At 36.6% G+C, this 24643-nt stretch overlaps 4 protein-coding genes across 6 annotated transcripts; all 4 read left to right on the top strand.

Annotated features, from left to right (window-relative positions):
• The first annotated feature begins 542 nt into the window (after nucleotides 1–542).
• On the top strand, nucleotides 543–9156 carry LOC114076927. Its single transcript, XM_027916628.1, has 4 exons — nucleotides 543–582; nucleotides 1184–1797; nucleotides 1866–2491; nucleotides 9127–9156. The coding sequence occupies exons 2-4, from the start codon at nucleotides 1187–1189 to the stop codon at nucleotides 9147–9149; spliced, it is 1260 nt and encodes a 419-aa protein (XP_027772429.1). The 5' UTR covers nucleotides 543–582; nucleotides 1184–1186; the 3' UTR covers nucleotides 9150–9156.
• A 2145-nt stretch (nucleotides 9157–11301) lies between these two features.
• On the top strand, nucleotides 11302–14838 carry LOC107016201 (uncharacterized PKHD-type hydroxylase At1g22950-like). Of its 3 annotated transcripts, XM_015216695.2 has the most exons (9): nucleotides 11313–11980; nucleotides 12106–12150; nucleotides 12262–12438; nucleotides 12524–12671; nucleotides 12774–12857; nucleotides 12933–13057; nucleotides 13986–14104; nucleotides 14183–14294; nucleotides 14451–14838. In XM_015216695.2, exons 1-9 carry the CDS (start codon nucleotides 11579–11581, stop codon nucleotides 14463–14465), a joined length of 1227 nt encoding a protein of 408 aa, XP_015072181.1. In that variant the 5' UTR covers nucleotides 11313–11578; the 3' UTR covers nucleotides 14466–14838. The 3 variants fall into 3 exon arrangements, with proteins under 3 accessions (XP_027772012.1, XP_027772011.1, XP_015072181.1); XM_027916211.1 differs by lacking the exon at nucleotides 12774–12857 and having other exon boundaries at nucleotides 11302–11980; XM_027916210.1 differs by lacking the exon at nucleotides 12106–12150 and having other exon boundaries at nucleotides 11303–11980.
• An 873-nt stretch (nucleotides 14839–15711) lies between these two features.
• Nucleotides 15712–19721, top strand: LOC107017064 (uncharacterized PKHD-type hydroxylase At1g22950-like). The gene is made up of 9 exons (XM_015217343.2): nucleotides 15712–15948; nucleotides 17018–17065; nucleotides 17164–17340; nucleotides 17864–18014; nucleotides 18102–18188; nucleotides 18261–18385; nucleotides 18984–19102; nucleotides 19185–19296; nucleotides 19499–19721. Exons 1-9 carry the CDS (start codon nucleotides 15712–15714, stop codon nucleotides 19520–19522), a joined length of 1080 nt encoding a protein of 359 aa, XP_015072829.1. The 3' UTR covers nucleotides 19523–19721.
• Nucleotides 19722–20437: 716 nt separating this feature from the next.
• LOC107018360 (zingipain-2) lies at nucleotides 20438–24226 on the top strand. Its single transcript, XM_015218823.2, has 5 exons — nucleotides 20438–20999; nucleotides 22104–22339; nucleotides 22694–22834; nucleotides 22923–23354; nucleotides 23775–24226. The coding sequence occupies exons 1-5, from the start codon at nucleotides 20573–20575 to the stop codon at nucleotides 23856–23858; spliced, it is 1320 nt and encodes a 439-aa protein (XP_015074309.1). The 5' UTR covers nucleotides 20438–20572; the 3' UTR covers nucleotides 23859–24226.
• The last annotated feature ends 417 nt before the right edge of the window (nucleotides 24227–24643 follow it).

The following is a 24643-nucleotide window of genomic DNA, read 5'->3' as shown; positions in this document are numbered from 1 at the left end:
ATTAGGTCATTCCTGATCATTGCACAGCAAACCCGATGAAAGTCTTAAACTACATCCTAGGTATAGCTGGTGTTCGCACTGGCCTATGAATGAATTGAAATGAAATACGAATGAATGAGTGAAGCAGACTCTGTGTTTGCTAAAGAAGGCTCCCTAGTTGAGGTCCCATATGTTGAGCCCTCATTTTGGAAAGTCTTAAGGTTAAGTCTATGATAATAAGGTCTCATGGTATATGAATGAATAATATGAAAGAAACTATGTGTTATATGTTATGTGATAGGTGAAGATGTTATGTCTTGTGTGCAATACGATGATTATAATGATGCATGTCACTCTCATGGCATAACTTTCCTAATCTCATTTTAGCAAGTCCACTGACTTGACTTCCAAACATCATGTTGTTAGGGAAGAGCTCTTCTTTCTCATGCATGTCCCTGGTGTGTGCTTGCATATACCCATACTTAGTACAAGTGTGTACTAATTCCATACGAACATCTACTTTTAGGTGCAGGCACAGGTGGACGCTAGAGCTACAGGTTCGTTGTTGCAGCTATCCGGACGTCAGTATTCATCCGGAGTTTGGTAGGTCCTCATGCTTTCGAGGATGCTACTGTTTTACATTCTAGCGTAGTTTTAGAGTTGAGCTAGTGGAGCATGTTCCGCTAGCGTTTCTTTCCTGTTTTGGTTCAGACTTTGTATTGGTGCTATTTTGGCCGATATACAATTAATACTTAATGAATTATTTCTTTCAGTTGCCTATCTCTTAAATGTTAGATGGTTGATGATGAACGATTACGAAATGTTAAGAATGTTTAGCAAGTATGATTAAAGAATCAAAAATTTCAAATTTTCCGCTAAAATTAATCTATGTAAAGTAAGAATGACGTAAGTAGGCTTGTCTGCGACCTCTGAGAGGTCAACGACGCCGGTCTCGTCTGGGGTCTAGATTCCGGTCGTGACAAAGTTGGTATCAGAGCGCTAGGTTAAATTCCTAGAATAACGAGTTCACATCAACCACATTGAGTAGTTTCTAAGTCATGGTAGTGAAGTGCACCACTATCCTGGATTAGAGACTGCATGATGCGTAGGAAAGACTTCCCTTCTTCTGATCTTATTGTGCTTTTCCTAATGTTTGAATTCTTGGTGTTACGAACGTGTCTAACATCAACCTTGTTGTTTTCAGAGAATGAACTCTTGGGGAACTAAGGGTCGGAGGACGGGAGCAGCAGCAGCTAGGGGTAATCAGAATCCACCCCAGGCTCCAGCTGAAGGAGTGGCCATGCCAGTTAACCCAGCTGCGTTGACTGATGCGGAGGTGAGGGCATCTCTAGCCCAGATGGCACAGGCCATCACGATGCAGGCCCAAGCTATGACTGCCCAAGTCAACCGGCAGGATGTTCTGAGGGAAAACCCACCGGTTCGCAGCATAGCTGACAGACTGCGAGACTTCACGAGGATGAATCCTCCAATTTTCACAGGGGCTAAGACTTCAGAAGATCCCCAGGAATTTATAGACGAGTTGCATAAGATACTGGTGGCCATGGGGGCCACTGATATTGAGAAGGCTGAGTTGGCTTCCTACCAGCTCAAAGATGTTGCACAGACTTGGTGCAAAATGTGGCGAGATAGCCGTGTCCTAGGAGGGGTGCCAGTCACCTGGGAGCTGTTCAAGACAGCATTTTTGGAAAGGTTCTTCCCTAGAGAGATGAAAGAGGCCAAGGTTGAGGAGTTCATCAACCTCAAGCAAGGATCCATGACTGTCAGGGAGTATTCCCTGAAGTTTGTGAAGTTATCTAGGTATGTACTTCCCTTAGTATTTGATAACAAGAATGATGAGAGTACTTAACTTTGTTGAAATTATCCAGGTATGCTACTCCCTTGGTTTCTACCAGCAGGGAGGAGATGAGCAGATTCCTCACAGGAATCAATGGAGACCTGGAGGAGGATTGTCGGGCTGCGATGCTCCATGATGATATGGACCTTTCTAGATTAATGATGCATGTCCAGCAGGTAGAGGACAGCCGAAAGAGGAGAGGTGTACGTGATGTTAGGAGGCCTAGGCCTCAAGATCAGGCAGGTCCCAGCCATGGAGGCCATAGAAACAATTTTGGCGTCCGCGAGCAGCCCAAATTCAAGAAGGGGCAACAGAGTGCTGGAAATTCTGACCCTCAGAGAAATACAACGCCTAGAGGAGGCAGACCCGAACCCAAGAGGGGCAATGGAGGTGAGATGCAGCGTCCAAGGAAGACTTGTACTAAGTGTGGCCGAATGCACCTTGGAGAATGTAGACAGGGCACTAATGCCTGTTTCGGTTGTGGTAAGAGTGGACACATGGTCATAGACTGTCCCCAGAACAGAGGTCAGGCTGGGGGTAATGCTCAGCCTAGGCCTACCCCACATAATGCAGCAGCAGCCGAGCCTCCGAAGAGGAACAGATTTTATGCCTTGAAAGGTAGGGAGGAGCAGGAGAAGTCCGCTGATGTGGTCACAGGTATGCTGCAAGTATTCTCAACTTCTGTTTATGCTTTACTTGATCCAGGGTCTACGCTTTCCTTTGTGACTCCTCTGCTTGCCCTTACCTTTGAAATACTACCTGAAGTTCTGCATGATCCTATAGTGGTTAGTACGCCTTTAGGAGAAAATGTGAGAACCGATAGGGTATACAAGAATTGCCCAATAGTTGTGAGTGGCAAGGCTATGTGTGCAAACTTGATTGAGTTACCCATGCGTGATTTTGATATTATTCTTGGCATGGACTGGCTTCACAGCTATTATGCTTGCTTGGACTGTCGTAGTAGGGTGGTGAGGTTTCGCTTCCCTAATGGAGAAGAGTTAGTCTGGGAGGGGTACAATCCGATTCGTCCTAACCCCTTGGTTTCAAATCTCAAGGCCAATAAAATGATGGCCAAAGGGTTACTATGTCATCTAGTGAGTGTTAATGATTTAGATCATGACGTTCCTTCCATAGACTCGGTGCCTGTAGTAAATGAATTCCTAGATGTGTTTCCTGAAGATTTGCCTGGAGTCCCTCCCCTTCGAGAGATTGACTTTGGTATCGACTTAGAACCTGATACTAAACCAATCTCAATTCCTCCTTATAGAATGGCTCCAGCAGAACTCAAGGAGTTGAAGCTGCAGTTAAAAGATCTCACGGATAAGGGTTTCATTCAGCCGAGCATATCCCCTTGGGGCGCTCCAGTGTTGTTTGTAAAGAAAAAGGATGGGACCCTTAGAATGTGTATCGATTATCGGCAGCTCAACAAAGTTACTATAAAGAATAAGTACCCACTTCCCAGAATTGATGATTTGTTCGATCAGCTCCAAGGGTCTAGTTTCTTCTCTAAGATTGATCTTCGTTCAGGGTATCATCAGCTTAGAGTTAGGGATAGGGATGTCCCAAAAACAGCTTTTCGTACCCGTTATGGTCATTATGAGTTCTTGGTTATGTCATTCGGTCTCACGAATGCACCTGCTGCATTTATGGACCTCATGAACAGAGTTTTCCGTGAATACCTTGACTCTTTCGTCATAGTATTCATTGATGACATTCTCATCTACTCTAAGACCAAGGAAGAGCATGAACAGCATTTGAGACTAACCTTGCAGGTACTTAGACAGCATCAGTTGTATGCCAAATTCAGCAAGTGTGAATTCTGGCTGAGATCAGTGACCTTCCTAGGCCATGTTGTGTCCGATCAAGGTGTAGAAGTGGACCCCAGAAAGACTGAAGCCGTTAAGAAGTGGCCAAAGCCTCTTACACCCACCGATATCCGTAGCTTTCTGGGATTGGCTGGTTACTACCGCAGGTTCGTGGAGGGATTTTCTTCCATTGCTGCCCCACTTACAACCTTGACAAAGAAGAAATCCAAGTTTGAATGGACGGAGACTTGTGAGAAGAGTTTCCAGGAGCTCAAGGACAGACTCACTTCAGCCCCGGTGCTTACTCTGCCTAAGAGTGGCGAGAATTACACTGTCTATTGTGATGCATCTAGGGTTGGTTTGGGATGTGTTCTTATGCAGGCTGGTAAGGTGATAGCCTATGCTTCCAGACAGCTCAAGGTTCATGAAAAGAATTATCCCACTCATGACTTGGAGTTGGCAGCCGTGGTGTTTGCATTGAAGCTGTGGAGGCATTATCTGTATGGGGTACATGTGGATGTGTTCACGGATCATAAGAGTCTCCAGTACGTGTTCACGCAGAGGGAGCTGAATCTACGGCAACGCAGATGGTTGGAGCTGCTGAAGGATTATGACATGAATGTGCACTATCATCCAGGTAAGGCTAATGTTGTGGCTGATGCTTTGAGCAGGATGAGCATGGGGAGTACAGCCCACGTTGAGGATGAGAAGAAGGAACTAGTGAAAGAGGTACACAGACTGGCCAGACTGGGTGTGCGGTTGGTTGACTCTACTAGTGGAGGTGTTTCAGTTCACCCTAGTTCTGAATCATCCCTGATAGTGGAAGTCAAAAAGGGTCAGCAACTTGATCCTGTGTTGATGGAGATGAAGGACTCAGTGTTGTTAAAAATGAACGAGTCTTTTGCTCTGGGAGATGATGGCATACTTAGATACCAGAACCGATTGTGCGTACCAGATGTAGATGATTTACGGACCAGGATTGTTGCAGAGGCCCATGGTTCCAGATATTCCATACATCCAGGTTCCACAAAAATGTATCATGATCTTAAGCAGATTTATTGGTGGGATGGCATGAAGAAGGATATTGCAGACTATGTGGCTAAGTGTCCTAATTGTCAGCAGGTTAAGGCAGAGCATCTTAAGCCTGGTGGTCTGACTCAGATTATTGAGGTTCCGACTTGGAAATGGGAGGCCATTAATATGGACTTCGTAGTTGGTCTTCCGAGGACTAGGAGGCAGCATGACTCTATATGGGTTGTTGTGGACAGATTGACTAAGTCTGCCCACTTTATCCCTGTGAAGTCTACTTACAGGGCCGAGGATTACGCGAGACTCTACATTGATGAGATTGTGAGATGGCATGGAATTCCTTTGTCTATTATTTCAGATAGAGGAGCTCAGTTTACTTCGCATTTTTGGAGATCTTTCCAGAAAAGCTTAGGCACGCAGGTGAAACTTAGCACCGCCTTTCATCCTCAGACAGATGGGCAGGCAGAGCGCACTATTCAGACATTGGAGGACATGTTGAGAGCGTGTGCGATTGACTTTAGAGGTAATTGGGATGACCATCTACCTTTGATAGAGTTCTCGTATAATAATAGCTATCACTCCAGCATTGGGATGGCACCGTTTGAGGCATTGTATGGTAGGAGGTGTAGATCTCCAGTTGGGTGGTTCGAGGTTGGAGAGTCATCTATTTTGGGTCCAGAGATCATTCATGAGGCCTTGGAGAAAGTTAGAATGATTAGAGACAGGTTGTCTACCGCTTACAGCCGACAAAAGTCATATGCAGACAACAGAAAGCGACCCTTAGAATTTAACGTTGGTGACCAGGTTTACTTGAAGATATCGCCTATGAAAGGGGTGATGCGATTTGGTAGAAAAGGGAAGCTTAGTCCGAGGTATGTGGGGCCATATGAGATCCTACAGCGCGTGGGTGAGGTGGCCTATGAGTTAGCATTGCCTGCGGAGCTAGCTTCTGTTCATCCAGTCTTTCATGTCTCTATGTTGAAGAAGTGCCTAGGTGATCCAGCATCAATCCTACCTGTAGAAGGTTTGGGGGTTGGTGAAGACTTGTCCTATGAGGAAATACCTGTTGAGATCTTAGACAGACAGGTCAAGCGGCTGAGGAACAAGGAGATTGCCACAGTGAAGGTATTGTGGAGAAACCATCTTGTTGAGGGTGCTACGTGGGAGGCTGAGGCCGACATGAGATCCCGATATCCACATCTTTTCAACTCTTGAGGTTAGGCTTCCTACTCGTAAGACTATAGTTCCTTATCTCTTCGTATTTGTTGCTATTGGCTGATTGTACATAGCAATTAAGTTATGATCTGATTGGCATTATGAGGTGTAATGGTAGTGTCATTCGGGGACGAATGTTCCTAAGGGGGGGATAATGTAACGATTCAAAAAAAAAAGAATTATATAAATAAGAATAAATAGGTATTTAAGGGCATAATTGTCCTTTCACGTTTTAAATGAATAAATAAATAAATAAATAAAACAGATTTGTATTTATTTATTTTAAATGTTATTTGACTAATTCTTGAATTAGTCTCCTAATCCAATTAGTCCTCTCTCTCTCACGCTTCTTAACTCCCTCTCTCACGTTCTCCATCTTCCTCACATTATTTCTGCCAAAATATCAACAGTTTTCATGCTTGAAGAACTAACAAAAATTTTTAAGCAAAAGAAAAAGTAATCAAAACGTCAAGGCTAAGAGAGGTTTGTCGAGAGAGGTGTACGTTGAAGTGAATTGGGGGTGGTTTAGAGGAGTTTTCCGGGCAGCAACATTTAAAGTTTGAACTTCGATTAAGGTATGGGTTTCTCTCATGGAATTCTTTCTCCAAGAGTACTTTCTTTCGAACGTTTCTTAAACTCTTGAAACTAAGGTTGTTCCCCTTCGTATGTCCTTGTCCTTAGCTCCCTAACGAATTTGTAGGATGGGTATGTTGTGCTGCTAGATTTTTGCATGAATGATGTGTTTAAATTTTGTGTCTTTCGGAAAGTATGAAAGTATATATGTATGTATTTGTGCAAGATTTTGACCATGACTTTAAGTCTTTCTTTGGCATGTTAATAGATTAGAGATTACTCGTGTTTTATGTGCAAATAGAGGCTCTTAAAAGCTTGATGTTCACTTGTTGAAATGCTATAAATTTTAGTTAAACAAATGACCAAATCATACTTTTAACTTGTCTTAAGAATCCTACCGAACGACAAATAAAGAGGTGCTTAAAAGTCCCGTAAATCGCTTCATAAAAATGTGTAACAAAGTTCCAGAATCTGGAAATTCGCTACAGGTGAATTCTGGAAATTTTGGGTGTCAAAAAAATTAAATAAAAATAGGCGAGGTCTGCAGGGATCGAACCCGAGACCTCACCAAAGTAAGACAAAAAAAAAAGAATGTGCCAGGCGGGGCTCGAAATGGGGGCTGGGACCGGCGAAATTCGCCAAGAAAAGAAATAAAAAGGGGGCTGGGGGGGATCGAACTCGCGACCCCCAGCCACACGCGAAAAAGAAAAAAAAAAGAAAAAAAAAACGTGAGGCGTGGGAATCGATCCCACGACCTCAGTAGGAGAAAATTAAAAAAAAAATATATGAGGTTGTGGGGATTCGATCCCATAACCTCACTGTAGATGCTTTTTTTTTATGAATTAAAGAAGGAGGGGCTGTGGGGGTTCGAACCCACAACCTCCCTATTCAAGCGAATTCAATAAAAAAAAAATAATAATAATGATAAATTAAAATTCTAATTAAAGTTGGAAAATTAATTCTCTTATGTAAAATATTGAGATTTAATTTAGAATTCTAATTAAAATAGAATATTAATTCTTTTATGTAAATATTGAGATTTAAATTAGAATTCTAATTAAATTAGAAAATTATTCTTTCATGTAAATGATTGAAATTTACTTTAGAATTCTAATTAAAATAGAAAATTTATTATGTCATGAAAATGTTGAGATTTAATTTAGAGTTCTAAAGTTATAAATGTTGGAAATAAAATCAATGAAAAATATAAATGATATCCAAATAATTCAAGATTTGGGTTCCCGTGCCCAAAACCTCCGTATTGATACATAAGTCATACGTGAGTAAAATATTCAAGGATAATGCCATCTACTTAGATCAAAAATTTAGATCTTGGTATATATATATATAAATACAAGATACATAAGTCTTGTAATACATAATCTTAGGAAAATAAGAATCACTTAACGAATTATAAATGAAGCCCCGTGGCTTGTATGTATAGACAAATAAGTTTAACATACGTTCAAATTAAGTGAACCTAAGATATACGTAATGAAAGGAAGAATGTGGTGACAACCATGATGTGAGGCTAATGTATATGATGAGAGCAATCTCAAATGAGCCTAAGTAAAGGGTACCAATACGTACTCACCAATGAGAGTGTAAGATAATGAAGAGATCAGTCTCAATGAACACTCTAATGACAATATTGAGTTTAAAACACTTAATACTAATGATGAGATGAGAAATCATCTATTGAGCTATGATGTCCTCATACTAGAAGCCAACTTCCATGATGTATGAGTTGAATGTAATGGAACTTTATACCGAGCACCGATAGGCTAGCTATGAGCGGTGATGCCTTCTTTCGGGAAGGGCGGAGGTTCACGTAACTCTCATGAGATGAGACCGTCCGGCTTGCCGGGTATGGGTCTCCATATATCTCCTAGTCTTTGAACCTATATTGCCACTATAGGGATCTGGCGGGGTTAAATTCCCATAAACGCCAGCATGTTATTGAATCACTTTGGCCGGTGATTCCACCTCTTTTCGGTGTGGGGGTTACACTGGATTTCATGATGCTCACATGATCTATGTCGGTTAAAGTTAAAGTTCCCCATGAATGAATGAGGCCAGCCTCAAATGAATCATATAAAGAAATGAATGATACCGAAGGTGTTAGGATAGGATAATCAAGAGGTGAGCTAGATTCAGGTAATGACATTAGGTTATTCCTGATCATTGCACAACAAACCCGATGAAAGTCTTAAACTACATCCTAGGTATAGCTGGTGTTCGCACTGGCCTATGAATGAATTGAAATGAAATACGAATGAATGAGTGAAGCAGACTCTGTGTTTGCTAAAGAAGGCTCCCTAGTTGAGGTCCCATATGTTGAGCCCTCATTTTGGAAAGTCTTAAGGTTAAGTCTATGATCATAAGGTCTCATGGTATATGAATGAATAATATGAAAGAAACTATGTGTTATATGTTATGTGATAGGTGAAGATGTTATGTCTTGTGTGCAATACGATGATTATAATGATGCATGTCACTCTCATGGCATAACTTTCCTAATCTCATTTTAGCAAGACCACTGACTTGACTTCCAAACATCATGTTGTTAGGGAAGAGCTCTTCTTTCTCATGCATGTCCCTGGTGTGTGCTTGCATATACCCATACTTAGTACAAGTGTGTACTAATTCCATACGAACATCTACTTTTAGGTGCAGGCACAGGTGGACGCTAGAGCTACAAGTTCGTTGTTGCAGCTATCCGGACGTCAGTATTCATCCGGAGTTTGGTAGGTCCTCATGCTTTCGAGGATGCTACTATTTTACATTCTAGCGTAGTTTCGAGTTGAGCTAGTGGAGCATGTTCCACTAGCGTTTCTTTCCTATTTTGGTTCAGACTTTGTATTGGGGTTATTTTGACCGATATACAATTAATACTTAATGAACTATTTCTTTCAGTTGCCTATCTCTTAAATGTTAGATGGTTGATGATGAACGATTACGAAATGTTAAGAATGTTTAGCAAGTATGATTAAAGAATCAAAAATTTCAAATTTTCCGCTAAAATTAATCTATGTAAAGTAAGAATGACGTAAGTAGGCTTGTCTGCGACCTCTGAGAGGTCAACGACGCCGGTCTCGTCTGGGGTCTAGATTCCGGTCGTGACAACCCCATTCGGGCTAAACCATACATGTTTTGACATTTTATGGGTCAGGTCGGGGTAGCCCATTTTTGGCGTGGGCCAGAAAATGGTCGGCCCAACTCACAAGTATGTGGGCTACAGGCTTGACGGGCAGTCCATTTTTTTAAAAAAATTATATTTTTTTATAATTATTAAATTAAATTTTAAATTATTATTAAAAATATTATCATAAATATCGACAAAACAATATTACATGATGTTAATGTTAGTACTTGTTAATCAAATCAAAATAAAATTATTTTTATAATATTTATTAGAGATAATTTCAGAGACCTCCATGTTTCGCTCTACAACACTCACCTCTCATTTGGTTTACGATATTACGTCTACCTCCCTTATTTTCATTTACTTGTAACCATTCTTTAAACCTATTTAATATAAATATAAATCAATATAGATTTGACAATTTTACTTTTTTTTATATAAATTTCTTCTAATTAATAAATATTATATAAAAAATAACTCATTTGACTAATACTTTAAAAATAAATTAACACAAAGACTTGTTTTTTTAATACAACAAAGATCAAAGTCTTCAAATAAGCTGACTCACATTTTCACCAAATATTAATTCTTTATCTCTATTTCACCTTTACCAATTCACGTAAATTTTTTCCCACGATAAGCCTTCATTTTCCGGCAACAATTTCTTCAAATAGAAGACCAAATTGAACTTCCCAAGAAATAAATTCAATAAGAACAATAAGATTTTGTTTTAGTTAAACATTTACACAAGCGAAGAAGAAACATGATCCAACGAATAAAGATAAATCATTGAAAATTAGACCTAAACATTCATATATAAGGGTAAATTTGTCAAATCTAAATTAATTTATATTTATTTAAATAGGTTTACAAAATGGTTACAAGAAAATAAAAATAAGAGAGATAGACATAATATCGTAAACCACAGGGAAGGTGAGTATTATAGAGCGAATCCTGAAGGGAGGTCTCTGAAATTATCTCTATTTATTAAGCTTTTTTTCAAGTAAAAATATAAATATATAAATAAAAATAATAACATAATTATTTTGAATTTGGACTCTCTTAATTTTAAAATTTAATATCATATTATATTTTTCAATTAATTATTATTGACCTACGTGCCGGTCCTATCTATATTTCTCAAGCCCATCAAATCAACAGACTTATTCAGGCCGGGCTAAAAAATCCTTTTCTTAAATGAGCTCCAAAAATCTTAGTCCAACCTTATTAAATTCCGGGTTAGACCAGGCTGGCCCAACAAACCTAGCCCGTATTGACGGCTCTACTTTGAAAGTTTAAACAACTTTTGAAGATCCAATTTTTTCTAAGAGGATACTTAATATAAATAAAGAGCAAAATAATGATGTTAATTAACCAATTACCTGATTCCGTTATGACATAAGGATTAGTTATAACCCATTAGCTGATTCCGTTAGAGTGGTTAATTGTAGTTTTAATTGAAGTTTTCTTTCAAAGTACTAGCCAATCTAACTCTAAAACAGACCTGCTAAGGTATTATCCGAGGCTTGATTTGGTTGACAAATATATATTTCGTATATTTTTATTTATATGTCGTTATCACTAAAAATAAATAAAAATTTAATATTTATCATTTCATAAAAATAATAGGTACTTTTTCACCTATCATATTATTTTCTCTAATAGTGTGTAGAAAAAGAACGTTCTAGACGATGCCATGTCACATGTGCACGGGAATAAATCATCTGAGATTCATCTTCATTCCCATCCGTCTGAAACCTCTCTCAACCGCTGAAGCCAAAGTGTAGTTCGTCTAAAAAGCATTTTCCATTTCGTTTTTTTTTTTCGCTTCACGCACAAAAGCATGACTAGTTTTTCCGTTCCTTTAAATACTCGCTCCAATGATCAGTACTGCTCAAAATTCCCGCCTTCCAAAACTGCCAAAATTGTGATCAGAGAAATTCCATTTCCAAAACTCCCAAAGTTCTTCAACCGGCTATGGATGAAAATGAAAATGCGGAAGATACTGATGTATCAGAAGCTAGTACTCTGTCTCTAAACTCAGAGTTCGAAGATCCTGAAGCAGAAACTACTAAACGCAAGCCGACGCAAGAGACCGGAGAAACTAGTAAACGCAGGCGGACGCCGTTGAATCCGGCGTTTGGCGACGATGCGGAAGCATCAGGGACTTCTAGACTTTTGTCAAAGCCGGTGGATGGAGGTGCTTCTGAGCCAGTGGATATGGATGCCTACGACAACATACCACGGGCATTTCCCGCTCCGGAACTATACCCAGCCATGGATAGATATTTACCGCCACATGTTCGAGGAAAATCCATAGAAGAAAAAGTCGCTTATTCGGATGATATACTCATGCAATATGCTCCTAGTCAGAAAGAGGTACACTCATTTTCTATATACTCCTTCGACATTTGGTTTTTGAAATAGAAAAGCTGTACAGGGAGGAAGTTCAGTAATATTATGATTAGGTCTCATTCAATTTTGACATATGTTTAACGATTCAGATTGAACTGCGAGAATACAGGGACAAAATCATATCAGAATATCCGGTATTGTTACCCTCTATCGTTTCACATTGTTATTCTCTCTCTATATATATATATATATATATATATATATATATATAAACGTACTAATACAATTATTTGTTTATCCTTCAGCGGTTACACGAGAAATTATATGCTATAAATCCCACAGAAATTTTTGTCCCTTCCTTTATCAAGGCAATCAATGAGAAAACAGAGGATAGGTTCAACAATATCATTTCTGAGCCCTCTCCGGGTATTTTAACCTTTGAAATCTTTCAACCAGAGTATTGTGAGATGTTGGTGGCTGAGGTATCTGAAGCCTTGTTGTTCTGTTGTTGCTTGACAATTCTTTTTGTTCTGTCTTGTTGCTGATCAAATAGTATTCAATTTTTAGGTAAACCATTTTCAAACCTGGATCCAGCAAACAGACATCCGAACCGAGCATCGGAACAATATGAACAACATGACGTATCTTGATGATTTAGGAATGGAATATATGCTTCAAAATCTCATGGATAGGTTTATAAGTCCAATTTCCAAAGGTAATAACTAATCTATCCATCTATCTCCAAAGATGTATAAGAGATTAATCACCTCACATTTGCAAAGTAATGCTCTCAGACACTAATCGAGGTATTATGCAGTTTTTTTCACTCAGGTTGGGGGATCTACCCTTAATGAACATGAGTGTGTTGTTGAGTGTCATACCGATGGCGAAAATGAATTAGGTGAATAGTCTATTTTGTTGTCACGTAGATTCTAGGCAACAATTTTTCTGCACCCTTAACATTTTCTTTTTTCAGCTGTTCAAGTTGATGACGCGGAACTTACCTTAAATGTGTGCTTGGGCCAGCAATTCCTTGGGGGAGAATTGTGCTTCCAGGGTGTATATTGTGAGAAACATGTGGACACTCCGACACGACCTGAGGTAATTAAATTGTACTCCAAATAATTGGTTTATACATAGTGCTTAATCAAGCACGGGAGTAAGTAATGGTGCTTCTCAAAATGATCCCAAGAAAGCTTACTGTAAAGATTGCTACCAAAGAAGAGTGATAGCACCAAGTACTATGAGATCTTGGGAGTTCCTAACAGTGCTTCACGAGATGATCTCAAGAAAGTTTACCCTAAACCTGCCACTAAAACTAATCCTGATAAGGGTGGTGATCCTGTAAAAGAAAATTTTACTTGCTTTTTATTTATGGATTTGTTAATTTTGTGACCCCTTTTGGGAGATTGTTGTTTATCTTTGTATAATGATCAATCTTTTTGTAATTTTTTCTATTTACCTAATATCTCTGGGTTTTGTTTTAGATATGTTAAATTCTATTTGAAGAAGTTGAAGGGGAAGGTTGATACTGTTAGTGAAGTTCGAATGTTTTGTGGGATACTAGATACGTAACTAGATGCTACGTATGTTTTTATTGACGTCGAGCTAACTACATAGTCAGAGGGGAACTTTCCTAAAATGCGCGGATAAAGATATAGCTTGCCTGTCGAGCCGATGGGCGAAGGGCTGAAGGCTTAGTTTCCCCCAAGCTTCATCATGGTCAACTCTGAGTTTGACGGGTTTTGTTTTAGAGCTTAGGAAACTAATCTGTTATGGTTTTGTTTTAGAGTTTAGGAAACTAATTCTAATGGGAAGAAGTGAAAGGGGAAGATTAATTCTGTTAGTGAAGCTGGACTTGTTTGTGTTAAGAAAAAGCATTAGTTGTTATGTTTTCTTTAGTATGTTATGTTAGTTAAAGTTAAAGTTGAAAAAGGGTATTGGAAGTTGCAAATAACATTTGTAGGAGTTTTAGTATCAACATGATGAGAAAATGTAATATCGGTTTCTCAATGATTTTTTTCAACAGGATAATTTTGAATATTCACACATTTTGGGGCATGCAATTCTCTATCAGGGTCGCAATAGGCATGTTTCTAAGGTGACTACAGCTGGGAAAAGATACAATTTGGTGTTGGGCTGCAAAAGGTACAAATATATTTGACTTATGTTCTAGTTCTTTAGTGCATCATTACCTAGCTAATTACTGTTATAATCATTTTGCAGCGCTGGTTTTAGGCAAGTGTGTAAGCAACTGGGTGATTTTAGTTGGTGTTCCGAATGTAAGCAGGAGAAGGATAGGAGAAATAGGGAAATTGCGTGTACATTCATGGCAGGGGTAAGTTGTTTTGTATTGAATTGTTTGTTTTTGTGATAATTGGTAGTAAATAATAGGAGCAGTAATCTTTATATAATGTTCTTGATCCAATCTATTAGTGTATGTATCAGGGAAATAACTAATATACCCTATATCATTTTTCTTTTTTGTTTTCAGTTTGTGCAGAAATGAGGGTGGTACGGTTATTGTGCTGAAGTTGAGTCTTTCATACAAACAAACACTTGGGTCTTTTCCGTTTTCAGGTGCTGCTGGGATGAGTGTGGTATGGTTGCTGTGCTGAATCGAGTCTGTCATACAAATGAACACTCCTTTTCGAATCATACAAACTCTGCTATCATTGTGAACTTGTAATGTCTGTTATCACAGAACAGATTAAAACTTTGTTTCAATGTTTTCTTAAAACTTGTAATGTCTGTTATCACAGAACAGAAAACGGATACTTAACAATTTTTTAGAACTTTTTGCACTATGACTTTTCTCATAAAAATTTGTTGTCCTTATCGTAGTTTTACCTTACTGTTATGATAATCTCTTCTTTTTCCTAGCTTCATGTGTTGTTAGTTGCAGAGGTCTAACTATCTTCTGCCCATCCCATTAGATTCGCTTTGCTTCTTTGTCTCCTATATTATGAAAATTTTGAAATCGTTTGTTATTTTTTTACTTCCATTTTCTTCAAGTCTATTATGGTAGTTGTTCTAATATCTATTAGAAAATTGATTACTTCAATTTTTGAATACTCAGAAGTTATAGTTTTTTCAATACTGTTATTTGAATTGTATATTGAACTACCTATCCAAATGTTATAATTTTCTCTTTCAATATTCTAGTGATGATAAATTGGTCCTTGTAATATGAATTAAAAGTGATCAAGTGAAAAAAAATGGTATTGCTATGAATGGTAAAATTTAGAAATAGATTTCTATTTTTAATTACTATTCATGGAGTTATGGTACAAGATTTAAATTTGTAAGTCGACACTATTGTTTATAATAAATTTTAAATTACAATCCCAAATAAAATACGAAGAAATATAATGTTATTCATCAAGATTGCAATATAATTATGTTCTTTATCCATATAGTGACTATTTTTCGAACTCATATGATTTAGATTTGACCCGATCTACATAAATATTCCATGATTTTTTTTGAAATATCCCAACAAATCTAATTGAAACTCAATACACTTTATAGAGTCACAATTTGAATTGAACACGTTTTATTTTATAGAATCCATAAAATTTCAATTTTATATATATATATATATATATTATTATTATTATTATTATTTTATTTTTTTTGGAACAATAAAAAAAATCATCCTTTTTTTTGGAACAATAAAAAAAAGTTGGTGTACCCTATTCCTATATATAGGGAATAATAACATACAACATAAGAACAAATTATTGGTACAGAAGATGGAGGAGAACAACGAGGGTTCATCGGAGGAGGCAACGCTGAGACCCGAGCCATGTTTAGAACACAAGGCGGAAAACTATGATGATTTAGAAGAAGAATTGGAATTCGATCCTTTATTATACACGTCTCTTGAGCGTTATCTTCCAGATAATTTTATTAATTCTTCACGACTTGATAAAGTTCCATACTTGAATCAAATTCTTCTTGATTATTCTCCTCCATCTCAGCGCAATCATGTAAGTAATTATAATTATTAATAACTAGATTTCACGTTTTACCCATCTATACCATAATTAATCTTTTACGTGTTATTTTTACTTAGCATTAATTTCATTGTTGCTACACTTTTGTCGTCCTTGTTGCTAATTCGTAAATTAATTGTTTTTGGTTAACATGCTTGGATTTATTTTTTATTTTGTTTATTTATAAAACAGAATTCAACTTATGTATATGTCCTCTGTAACGGAGGACTTATCATGTGAATTAAGTCTTTTATTATTTTAGTTTAAATTCAACTGCTTATAAGTATTTTTTAAAATTGACTTTAAAGTTATTTTAACTTAAAATTCGATCCAAACAAGCTCTTTAGCTCTAACATTTTGGATGGCAATGGAGCGGTCCGGATGCGGAGCGGGGTGGATTTAAAGCTATGTAGGGTGGAGCGGTTTTAAGGTTATGTGGGGTTGGTTGAATGCGGGGCGGGTTGAAGTGAGTTTTTTTTAAATTAATGTGGGGAAGGGAGGGTTGCAGGGTATATGTGATTTTAGGTAGGTTCAAACTTAATTTTAACTTTTTACATGTTATTGAGTGAGATCATTATTTCTTGAGATATTTCATTAAAGCTTCTAAAATATTCAAGATAATAAATGAAAATAGTTCAATAAAATTAATATAATTTCCCAATTGAACTCTAAAAAATAAATTTTAAGTCACTATCCTACTAAATTAATGAAAAAATGAATTTATTTTATAAATTTTATTTTTAGTATCAAATATAACTAGAAAGAAAATGTTTAAAAAATTATATGGGGCGGGTCTATGGGGGTGGGGGTTGAACGGGTTGAAAATAAAAAATATTGCTATACAAGGCGAAGCGAATTAAAAATTGTACGGGTTAAGCTCAATCGGCACCGCCCAAGTCTGGCCCATTGCCATCCTAACATAAATCAAATTGAATAGGAACAAAAACCATTATTTAATATATATATATATAATTTTATTTTTCTTACTATATATTGTAACTTGTTTATTTTTTCTTTGGCTAATCAATTCTTGATACACCTTTTAATCATGTTGCTACTACAGAGGCATAAACATAGAGAATATAGACAAAAGATCATGTCAAATTATCAGGTATGTACACATAACAAATAGTCAAATATTGTGATATTTCAAGTTCAATTGTGGTAACAACAAAAATATATATAATCTCAATCTTGATTGTTTTTCAGCCTCTACACAAGGTGTTATATACCATGCACCCAACAAATTTCTTTGTGCCTTCATTTCTTAAGGCCATCTCTGAGAACACCGAACAAAGCTTCAGAAATATAATGGCTGAACCCTCTCCGGGTATTCTAACATTTCAAATGCTTCAACCACGTTTTTGTGACATGATGTTGGAGGAGGTACGTACTATATAATAGTAGTATATAGGGAAAAGAGTCTGATATACCCCTCAAACTTTATCATTTAGAGCTGATATATATACCCTTCCTTATGACGGTAAAGATATATAGGAGCCCCTTTCAAAACAAAAGTTGAGGAATATGTAATAGTAAATAGGGAAAAGGGTCTGAGATACCCTTCAACTTTGTCATCTAGAGTTGGTATACCCTCCCTTATGACGGTAAAGATATATATGAGTCACTTTCATAACGAGAGACATATCAGCACCAAATAACAAAGTTGAGGAATATGTAATAGTAAATAGGAAAAAAGGTCTGAGATACCCCTCAACTTTGTCATCTAGAGTTGGTATACCCTCCCTTTTGACGGTAAAGATATATATGAGTCACTTTCATAACGAGGGGCGTATATATCAGACTTTTTTCCCTACGACAAAGTTGAGATATCATATCTTTTTCCCTAGTATATATAACGCATATTTGTTAGGGGTGACATATGTTTTCTTAATTGTTAATTAATTAGGTAGAAAATTTTGAAAAATGGATTCGTGAAACAAAATTCAGAATCACGCGTCCAAACTCAATGAACAAATATGGAGCAGTTCTTGATGATTTTGGCCTTCAAACCATGCTTCAGGAATTTATGGAGGATTTTATACGTCCCATTTCAACAGGTTATAATTACAACTAATTAATTATATGAACTGAAAATAAAATTAAAAGTAAGTGTATCTTAATTATTCTTTGATATAATCTTGCAGTTTTATTTACTGAAGTTGGTGGATCAACACTCGATAGCCATCATGGTTTTGTTGTTGAGTATGGGACAGATAGAGATGTTGACTTAGGTGAGTCAAATAATTATTTTTCTTCAAACATTTTTTTCTTTCGATACCTTTTAACAGTTTTTTAGTTATCAGGTTTTCATGTTGATGATGCTGAAGTTACTTTGAATGTGTGCTTGGGAAAACAATTCGATGGTGGAGAATTGTTCTTTCGAGGTGTGCGATGCGAGAAACATGTAAACACTGAAACACAACCAGAGGTAATTGTTACTTGTTGTAATGGATCATTTATTTTCCCTAATTGGTTAATTCTGTTGTCAATCTGTGTTATGAAAATCAGAAATTACTTGTTGTAATAAATCATACAGAAACACGAAGTAATTGAGATTTTTAGAACCAGTAAGTAAGATGAACAGAAATTTATTTGTATAAAAATAATTGAATCTGTACAAAACTTACCAAAATCTGGAATACTCTTTTCAATAATTTTAGGAAGAAAATCAAGTCCACTGAATTAGAACCAGTAAGTAAGATGAACAGAAATTTATTTGTATAAAAATAATTGAATCTGTAAAAAACTTATCAAAATCTGGAATACTCTTTTCAACAATTTTAGGAAGAAAATCAAGTCCACTGAATTCACAGTGTCCCCTTAAGAAAATTATTCTCCTTTAGTATCCGAGGTTTGATTTGGAATATAACCTCCCAGGATAAAATGATCTTAATCAGTAGAGTATAGATACCAAAAACTCTATTGTCAGCGAATCAATCCACAGCACAAAAAAAACACGAATTTTAAATTCTAGGTAGAATATCTATAATTTAGTGAATTAATCAAAGTAATTGTTGTTTTTACAGGAGATTTTTGATTATTCTCATGTTGGGGGGCATGCAATTCTTCATTGTGGTCGCCATAGACATGGTGCTAGAGCAACAACATCAGGAAGGAGGACCAACTTGTTAATATGGTGCAGAAGGTATTTTTGAATACTTAATTACTATTTTCAGATTACACTAACATCATTATTTTAATGCTAATTAATAATTAATTACTTGCAGCTCTGTGTTTAGAGAGATGAAGAAGTACCAAACAGATTTTTCTAACTGGTGTGCAGAGTGCAAGCGTGAAAAGGAAGAAAAGAGGCGGAAAAATGTTTTATTGCTCAAATCGGTACGTACGTTCTCTATTAATTAATAAAACCAAAAATATATTAGAATTAAAGAGTCTCTAATATAAAAATATGCTATTGATATTTTAGATCCAACTTAAAAAAAGGTATCGCAGAATTTAAATCAAGCTACAATTAAATATTGGATGTACTGTTTTTTTTTTAATCAACACATATTCTAAATTATTTTTCTTGTATTTTCAGGAGATGCGTCTAAAATTTTTATAGCTATTCAGAAGAGTTGGGAAAACAGCGAGGGATCAATTGGTTATAAGACTCTGCAAAATTTAGTTGTGCAATTGAAAAATTTGAGACAAATATAAGAGTATTTTTATGTTATTTTATTTTCATTTTCACTTTAATTTGTCGTATACAATTATCTATCATCAATAGATATGTTATTTAAAAGGAAAAAGAAAACAAAATAAGAATGAACATGTCAATGTGTATTCTAGTACATAATTTGAACAATACGTCAAAGCATTAAAAAGGACAAAAATGACGAGTGGTTGTTGAAATTTCATATGGTAACATATTGTGGCTCAATCCGTACCCCATTATTACTAAATTGTCATGTGTAACACATGACCTATGTTTGTATATGCCAATTTCTATCACAAATATATCTTTGGATTAAACGAAAAATAAAAATAAAAATAGATCAAATATGTTACGTTTTTCTTATTTTTTTCTCTCTATATTGGATAATCACATTATAGCTTGATTAAATTTAGATATACACTAAAAAAATCCAATATCAAAAGGTAAAACACTGTCAAAACTTTAATCCTTTTGTTATAATCAATCTGTTTGGTCATTGATTTTAAATTTGAAAATTTGAGTTATTAAAGTTGTGTTTAGACTTTTATAAAAAAAACTGAAATTTCGTGAGCGAAGTCCCAAAAACCCAATCTACTTTCAGAAACTTGAAGTTTTTCTTCTTTGACACCAAGTTTTCAATCTGACCCTAAAATTTATAACCAAACATTAGCGGGACTGTCATTTCCCCAATTTGTGACATACAACATATTGAAACCCCAACTAAATTTAAATCGAATACTGCAAATCTCAACTTTTGAGGGTGACGGTGACGCTCCTAACTAAATTTTGCAAAAGATTTTAGAGGCTAAGAAACCAGAAACTTGGAGCCTTTCTATACCCAATAAAACAAGCCCATATTTCTTCCATTCCTTGGTTAGTTGCCTATATTTACTCCAACCAAACCCCTCCTTCACATTTTTCTCTCACATCTCCAATTTCTTTGGCACCCTTTTGATCATGAAATGGTTATTGCCTTCTATAGTTATTGTTTTGCTAATTTTTCAACAACCCTTTTGCACTTGTTCATCAAGTTCTGATCTTTTTGAAACTTGGTGTCAGCAAAATGGAAAAAAATATTCTTCAGAACAAGAAAGGATGTATAGATTCAAGGTGTTTGAAGAAAACTATGCTTATATTACAGAGCATAATAGCAAAGGGAATTCCAGTTATACCCTTGGTCTCAATGCCTATTCTGATCTTACTCACCATGAATTTAGGAATTCTTTCTTGGGTCTTTCCTCTTCTGCTAATGATTTCATTAGGTTGAAAGGTAGAGGGTCAGGTTCTTCTGCAACTGGAGTTTTGAGTGATGTTGATGCTCCTTCTTCTTTGGATTGGAGAGACAAAGGAGCTGTTACTAATGTCAAAAATCAAGGAAGTTGTGGTATGTTGAGTTTATTGCTGTATTTAAGTGGCAAAATCAGTTTTTTTTAATCAAAGTTTGGATTTTGATGACCTTACTCATCAGAAAATGGAATTTGTGGTGCTTCTTTTAGTTTCTTTTTTGTTGTCTTTGAGTTGAAATTCTGATAAATGTTCTGAAACTTTCAGCTGCCCTTTTTCCTTTTTTCAAGTGAGCTGAGGTCTATCGGAAACAACCTCTCTACGGGTGAGGTGTGTGCATACACTCTACCCTCCAGTCCCCACTTTGTGAGATGTCGTAAAGCTCTAGACTAATTTACTTTATTGTAACCAAGGCTCATCACTTACTTTAGGTCCAGTATTTGACAAGAACACTTTCAGTTTTAGAGAATTTTTAGTTTAGGAGCTATTTAGTTGTCCTATAAGACAAATTTTTAAGTATTAGAATGAAAAATGGAGTAGAATCAATATTGAGAATTCATACACCTAACAAAATTCTAATTTGATAGTAGTAGTTGTTGTTGGTTATGCTTTCCTTGAGCCAAGGGTCTCTCGGAAATAGCCTCTATCCTCATAAGCTGGTAAGTATGGAATTTCACTTGACGTGTTGTTGTAGTAGTAGTAGTAGTTGTTGTTGTTGCTGTTGAAATCGAGCCTCGTGAGCTCATCGTATCCTAAGTTGATTAAGAATGGTTCTTTTGTTTGTTTCTCGTTATCAAAGAAAAAAAGGTACTGTTTGATTCTGTAGTTTCAATTTTGTCTCTATGTATGTGGAAACCATTTCTTAAGAGTGACTAGAAGATGTGAGTAACTGGACATGCTGATACTCTAGCTATATTGACTGATGGACAGGCAAAAAATAGTATTACAAAGATCATGAACATAGCAGAGGAGTAAAATATGGTTAAATTATCATTTTCCTTAGCTATTGGAACATAAACTTTACCAGACTATTCTAAAGGTTTCTACTTTCATTGTTTATTCTACATCCGCAATGAAAAGCTGGAGTACCATTGACTTATAACTCATTGTCTACAGCATTGTCTTTCTATTGCCATAATATTTAACCTAATCTCAGCTACTAGCTGCCATAACTAAAAAGAGTTACTTTTGTTTCATTTTCCAGGTGCTTGCTGGTCATTCTCGGCCACTGGTGCAATTGAAGGTATCAATAAGATTACCACTGGATCTCTCGTTAGCCTCTCTGAGCAGGAGTTAATTGATTGCGACAGAAGTTACAATCAAGGTTGTGGAGGTGGATTGATGGACTATGCTTTTGAATTTGTCATAAAGAATGGTGGTATTGACACCGAAAAGGATTATCCTTTTAGAGAAAGGGAAGGAACATGCAACAAAAACAAGGTACCTAATTATCCTCTTGTATAGTTTTATGATTAGATCTACTAAAAGGGTTTACAAATGAATCGTAATTACAATTGAAACAATGACATGGAACTGTGAGTTAATATATGCTCGAAGGCTGAAAATATCATAAGGTTTATCTCATCTGAAGCTAATATTTATCAGTGGCACCTGAATGGAATGTTGGTAACTAAGAAGATGGTGCAAATAAAGTGATTATGGCAGAAAACCTTGGCCTATATATTCTCTGAATCTGAATTCCTTATTTATTATAGGGAACTTAGGAAAATTTTATTCCAGGTAAAACAATATGAACCAAGTACAATTGCTTTGCTTAACTTGTCGACTTTGCAGCTACAAAGACGTGTTGTAACCATTGATGGATATACTGATATTCCTCAAAATGATGAGGACACGCTTCTAAAGGCAGTGGCAACTCAACCTGTGAGTGTTGGGATATGCGGTAGTGCGAGAGCATTTCAATCATATTCAAAGGTCTCTTCCACCTCTGAATTAGCAATCTCCTAATCATCTTAGGCAGTTTGTGGGAAAGAAATGTAAAGTTGTTGCCTTTGTGTTGCAGGGGATATTCACTGGCCCGTGTCCTACATCACTAGATCATGCGGTACTGATTGTAGGCTATGGTTCCGAAAATGGATTTGACTACTGGATTATAAAGAACTCATGGGGAACAAGCTGGGGAATAAATGGTTATATCCACATGCAGCGTAATAGTGGGAATCAAGAAGGGATCTGCGGGGTCAATAAGTTAGCTTCATATCCAACCAAGACTAACCCAAATCCACCAACTCCTCCAGCTCCTGGTCCATCCAGATGCAGCACGTTCACCTCATGTGGTCAAGGTGAAACCTGTTGCTGTGGTTTGAAGTTTCTTGGAATATGCCTTTCTTGGAAATGCTGCGGGTTGGATTCAGCAGTGTGTTGTAAAGATGGACGCCACTGTTGCCCACAGGATTATCCAATTTGTGACACAAGTCGGAACCTTTGCCTCAAGGTACATCTCAACCTCTGTATTTCCTTTCTGTATTTGATGCATATCTTATCCTATTAAGGCCCATACAACACGAAAAAACAATTTAGAGTACAGAGATTCCCATTGAACTGATCATAATGCAATGTAACAATCCAAATATCCAACCAACGGGCAATTACATAATGCTTTATGAGGATTTTGTCTTCTGCTTCAAGTTCTTGTGCATGCAAGCTTCAACAGTTTCTTTCAATTTGTTATCAAGTGTTCTGTAATTCTGAGTTATCTTTCCTTTTTTAAGCGTCTTATCTCCAGTCCAAAATTGGTTAGGAAAAGGTTCCCTCATTGCCATTGTCATACCAATCTCTCTTGATGTGCTAAGTTTATACATTTCATTTCACCTTTTGTTACTGTGTTTTCACAGTTTATATGTTTCTAATGCAGCGAATGAGCAATGCTACTATAGTGCAACAGCCTCAGAAGGAACCATTTACTGGGAAATTTGGAGGTCTTATTTACCCTTTCTAGGCGTAGGAGCCTGGCACAACATCATTATCATATTCATGGTGTTACGAATTTACTTGTGGCGTACATAGTTACCCCTTAGTAATTCCACATATATTATTGTTGCTGGATATCATTTTGTATATGCAGAACTGGTATAGTCGCTGCTGGTCAGACGATGACCATCTTGTACCACATTATTAGCTTGTATTTTAGTAGTATTTCAGACTTTCCAGTTTTTAGATGACGACTTTGCTATCATCTACCTCCCAAGGTAGGGTAAAGTTAGGTAAGTTGAAGAAACTATAAATGTGTGCGCTTGACTCTTTCAACAATGGTGATTTTGGAGGGATTTTATTTACTTTCTTGGTTAGTGAATTTGGGTTTTGCCAGTTCCTTTTTTTTCTGAATGCATTGTTGTTGTTGCAACTTGCAATTTGTTGGATGAGATTACGTCTTTGTCGGTCTATTCTTTTGCACTGCTTCGACAGTTCATCTTCTCCCAAGTATATTGTCTTTGTGTAGGTTCTATGAAAAATGCAATAGCTATTGTAGAAACAGAGACATAACAAATATAGAATATTTTTGCTTAAGAGTACAAATCATTAGCTAACATAATGGTTAAGGGCTGGCATCTAAACAGAGCAGTGTAGCTGCATGCAATGGGTGCAAACTGCAACTGGTCCTGGTTAAGTGGCTCTCGCGTGTGCTTGCTAGTACCCAAGGAGATCCATCAAACTTGCAAATTAGAAGCTGACTACTTCCACGAAAAACTTGCAGTTGCGACAGAAAATAGCAAAACCGATTCC

This window comes from Solanum pennellii, chromosome 4, assembly GCF_001406875.1.
Source record: "Solanum pennellii chromosome 4, SPENNV200".
Taxonomy (NCBI): Eukaryota; Viridiplantae; Streptophyta; class Magnoliopsida; order Solanales; family Solanaceae; genus Solanum; species Solanum pennellii.
This window is presented reverse-complemented; position numbering and strand designations above follow the sequence as displayed.

Excerpts from the sequence above, each read along its gene's own strand:
- LOC114076927 (XM_027916628.1), top strand. The coding sequence starts at position 1,187 with ATGAACTCTTGGGGAACTAAGGGTCGGAGGACGGGAGCAGCAGCAGCT. Across the intron at positions 1,798-1,865 it reads AAGTTTGTGAAGTTATCTAG|GTATGCTACTCCCTTGGTTT; the intron begins GTATGTACTTCC and ends GAAATTATCCAG. Across the intron at positions 2,492-9,126 it reads GTCCGCTGATGTGGTCACAG|GTGCAGGCACAGGTGGACGC; the intron begins GTATGCTGCAAG and ends ATCTACTTTTAG.
- LOC107018360 (XM_015218823.2), top strand. The coding sequence starts at position 20,573 with ATGAAATGGTTATTGCCTTCTATAGTTATTGTTTTGCTAATTTTTCAA. Across the intron at positions 21,000-22,103 it reads CAAAAATCAAGGAAGTTGTG|GTGCTTGCTGGTCATTCTCG; the intron begins GTATGTTGAGTT and ends TTCATTTTCCAG. Across the intron at positions 22,835-22,922 it reads CATTTCAATCATATTCAAAG|GGGATATTCACTGGCCCGTG; the intron begins GTCTCTTCCACC and ends TTTGTGTTGCAG.
- LOC107016201 (XM_015216695.2), top strand. The coding sequence starts at position 11,579 with ATGGATGAAAATGAAAATGCGGAAGATACTGATGTATCAGAAGCTAGT. Across the intron at positions 11,981-12,105 it reads ATGCTCCTAGTCAGAAAGAG|ATTGAACTGCGAGAATACAG; the intron begins GTACACTCATTT and ends TTAACGATTCAG. Across the intron at positions 12,151-12,261 it reads AAATCATATCAGAATATCCG|CGGTTACACGAGAAATTATA; the intron begins GTATTGTTACCC and ends TTTATCCTTCAG.
- LOC107017064 (XM_015217343.2), top strand. The coding sequence starts at position 15,712 with ATGGAGGAGAACAACGAGGGTTCATCGGAGGAGGCAACGCTGAGACCC. Across the intron at positions 17,341-17,863 it reads GTGACATGATGTTGGAGGAG|GTAGAAAATTTTGAAAAATG; the intron begins GTACGTACTATA and ends TTAATTAATTAG. Across the intron at positions 19,297-19,498 it reads ATGTTTTATTGCTCAAATCG|GAGATGCGTCTAAAATTTTT; the intron begins GTACGTACGTTC and ends TTGTATTTTCAG.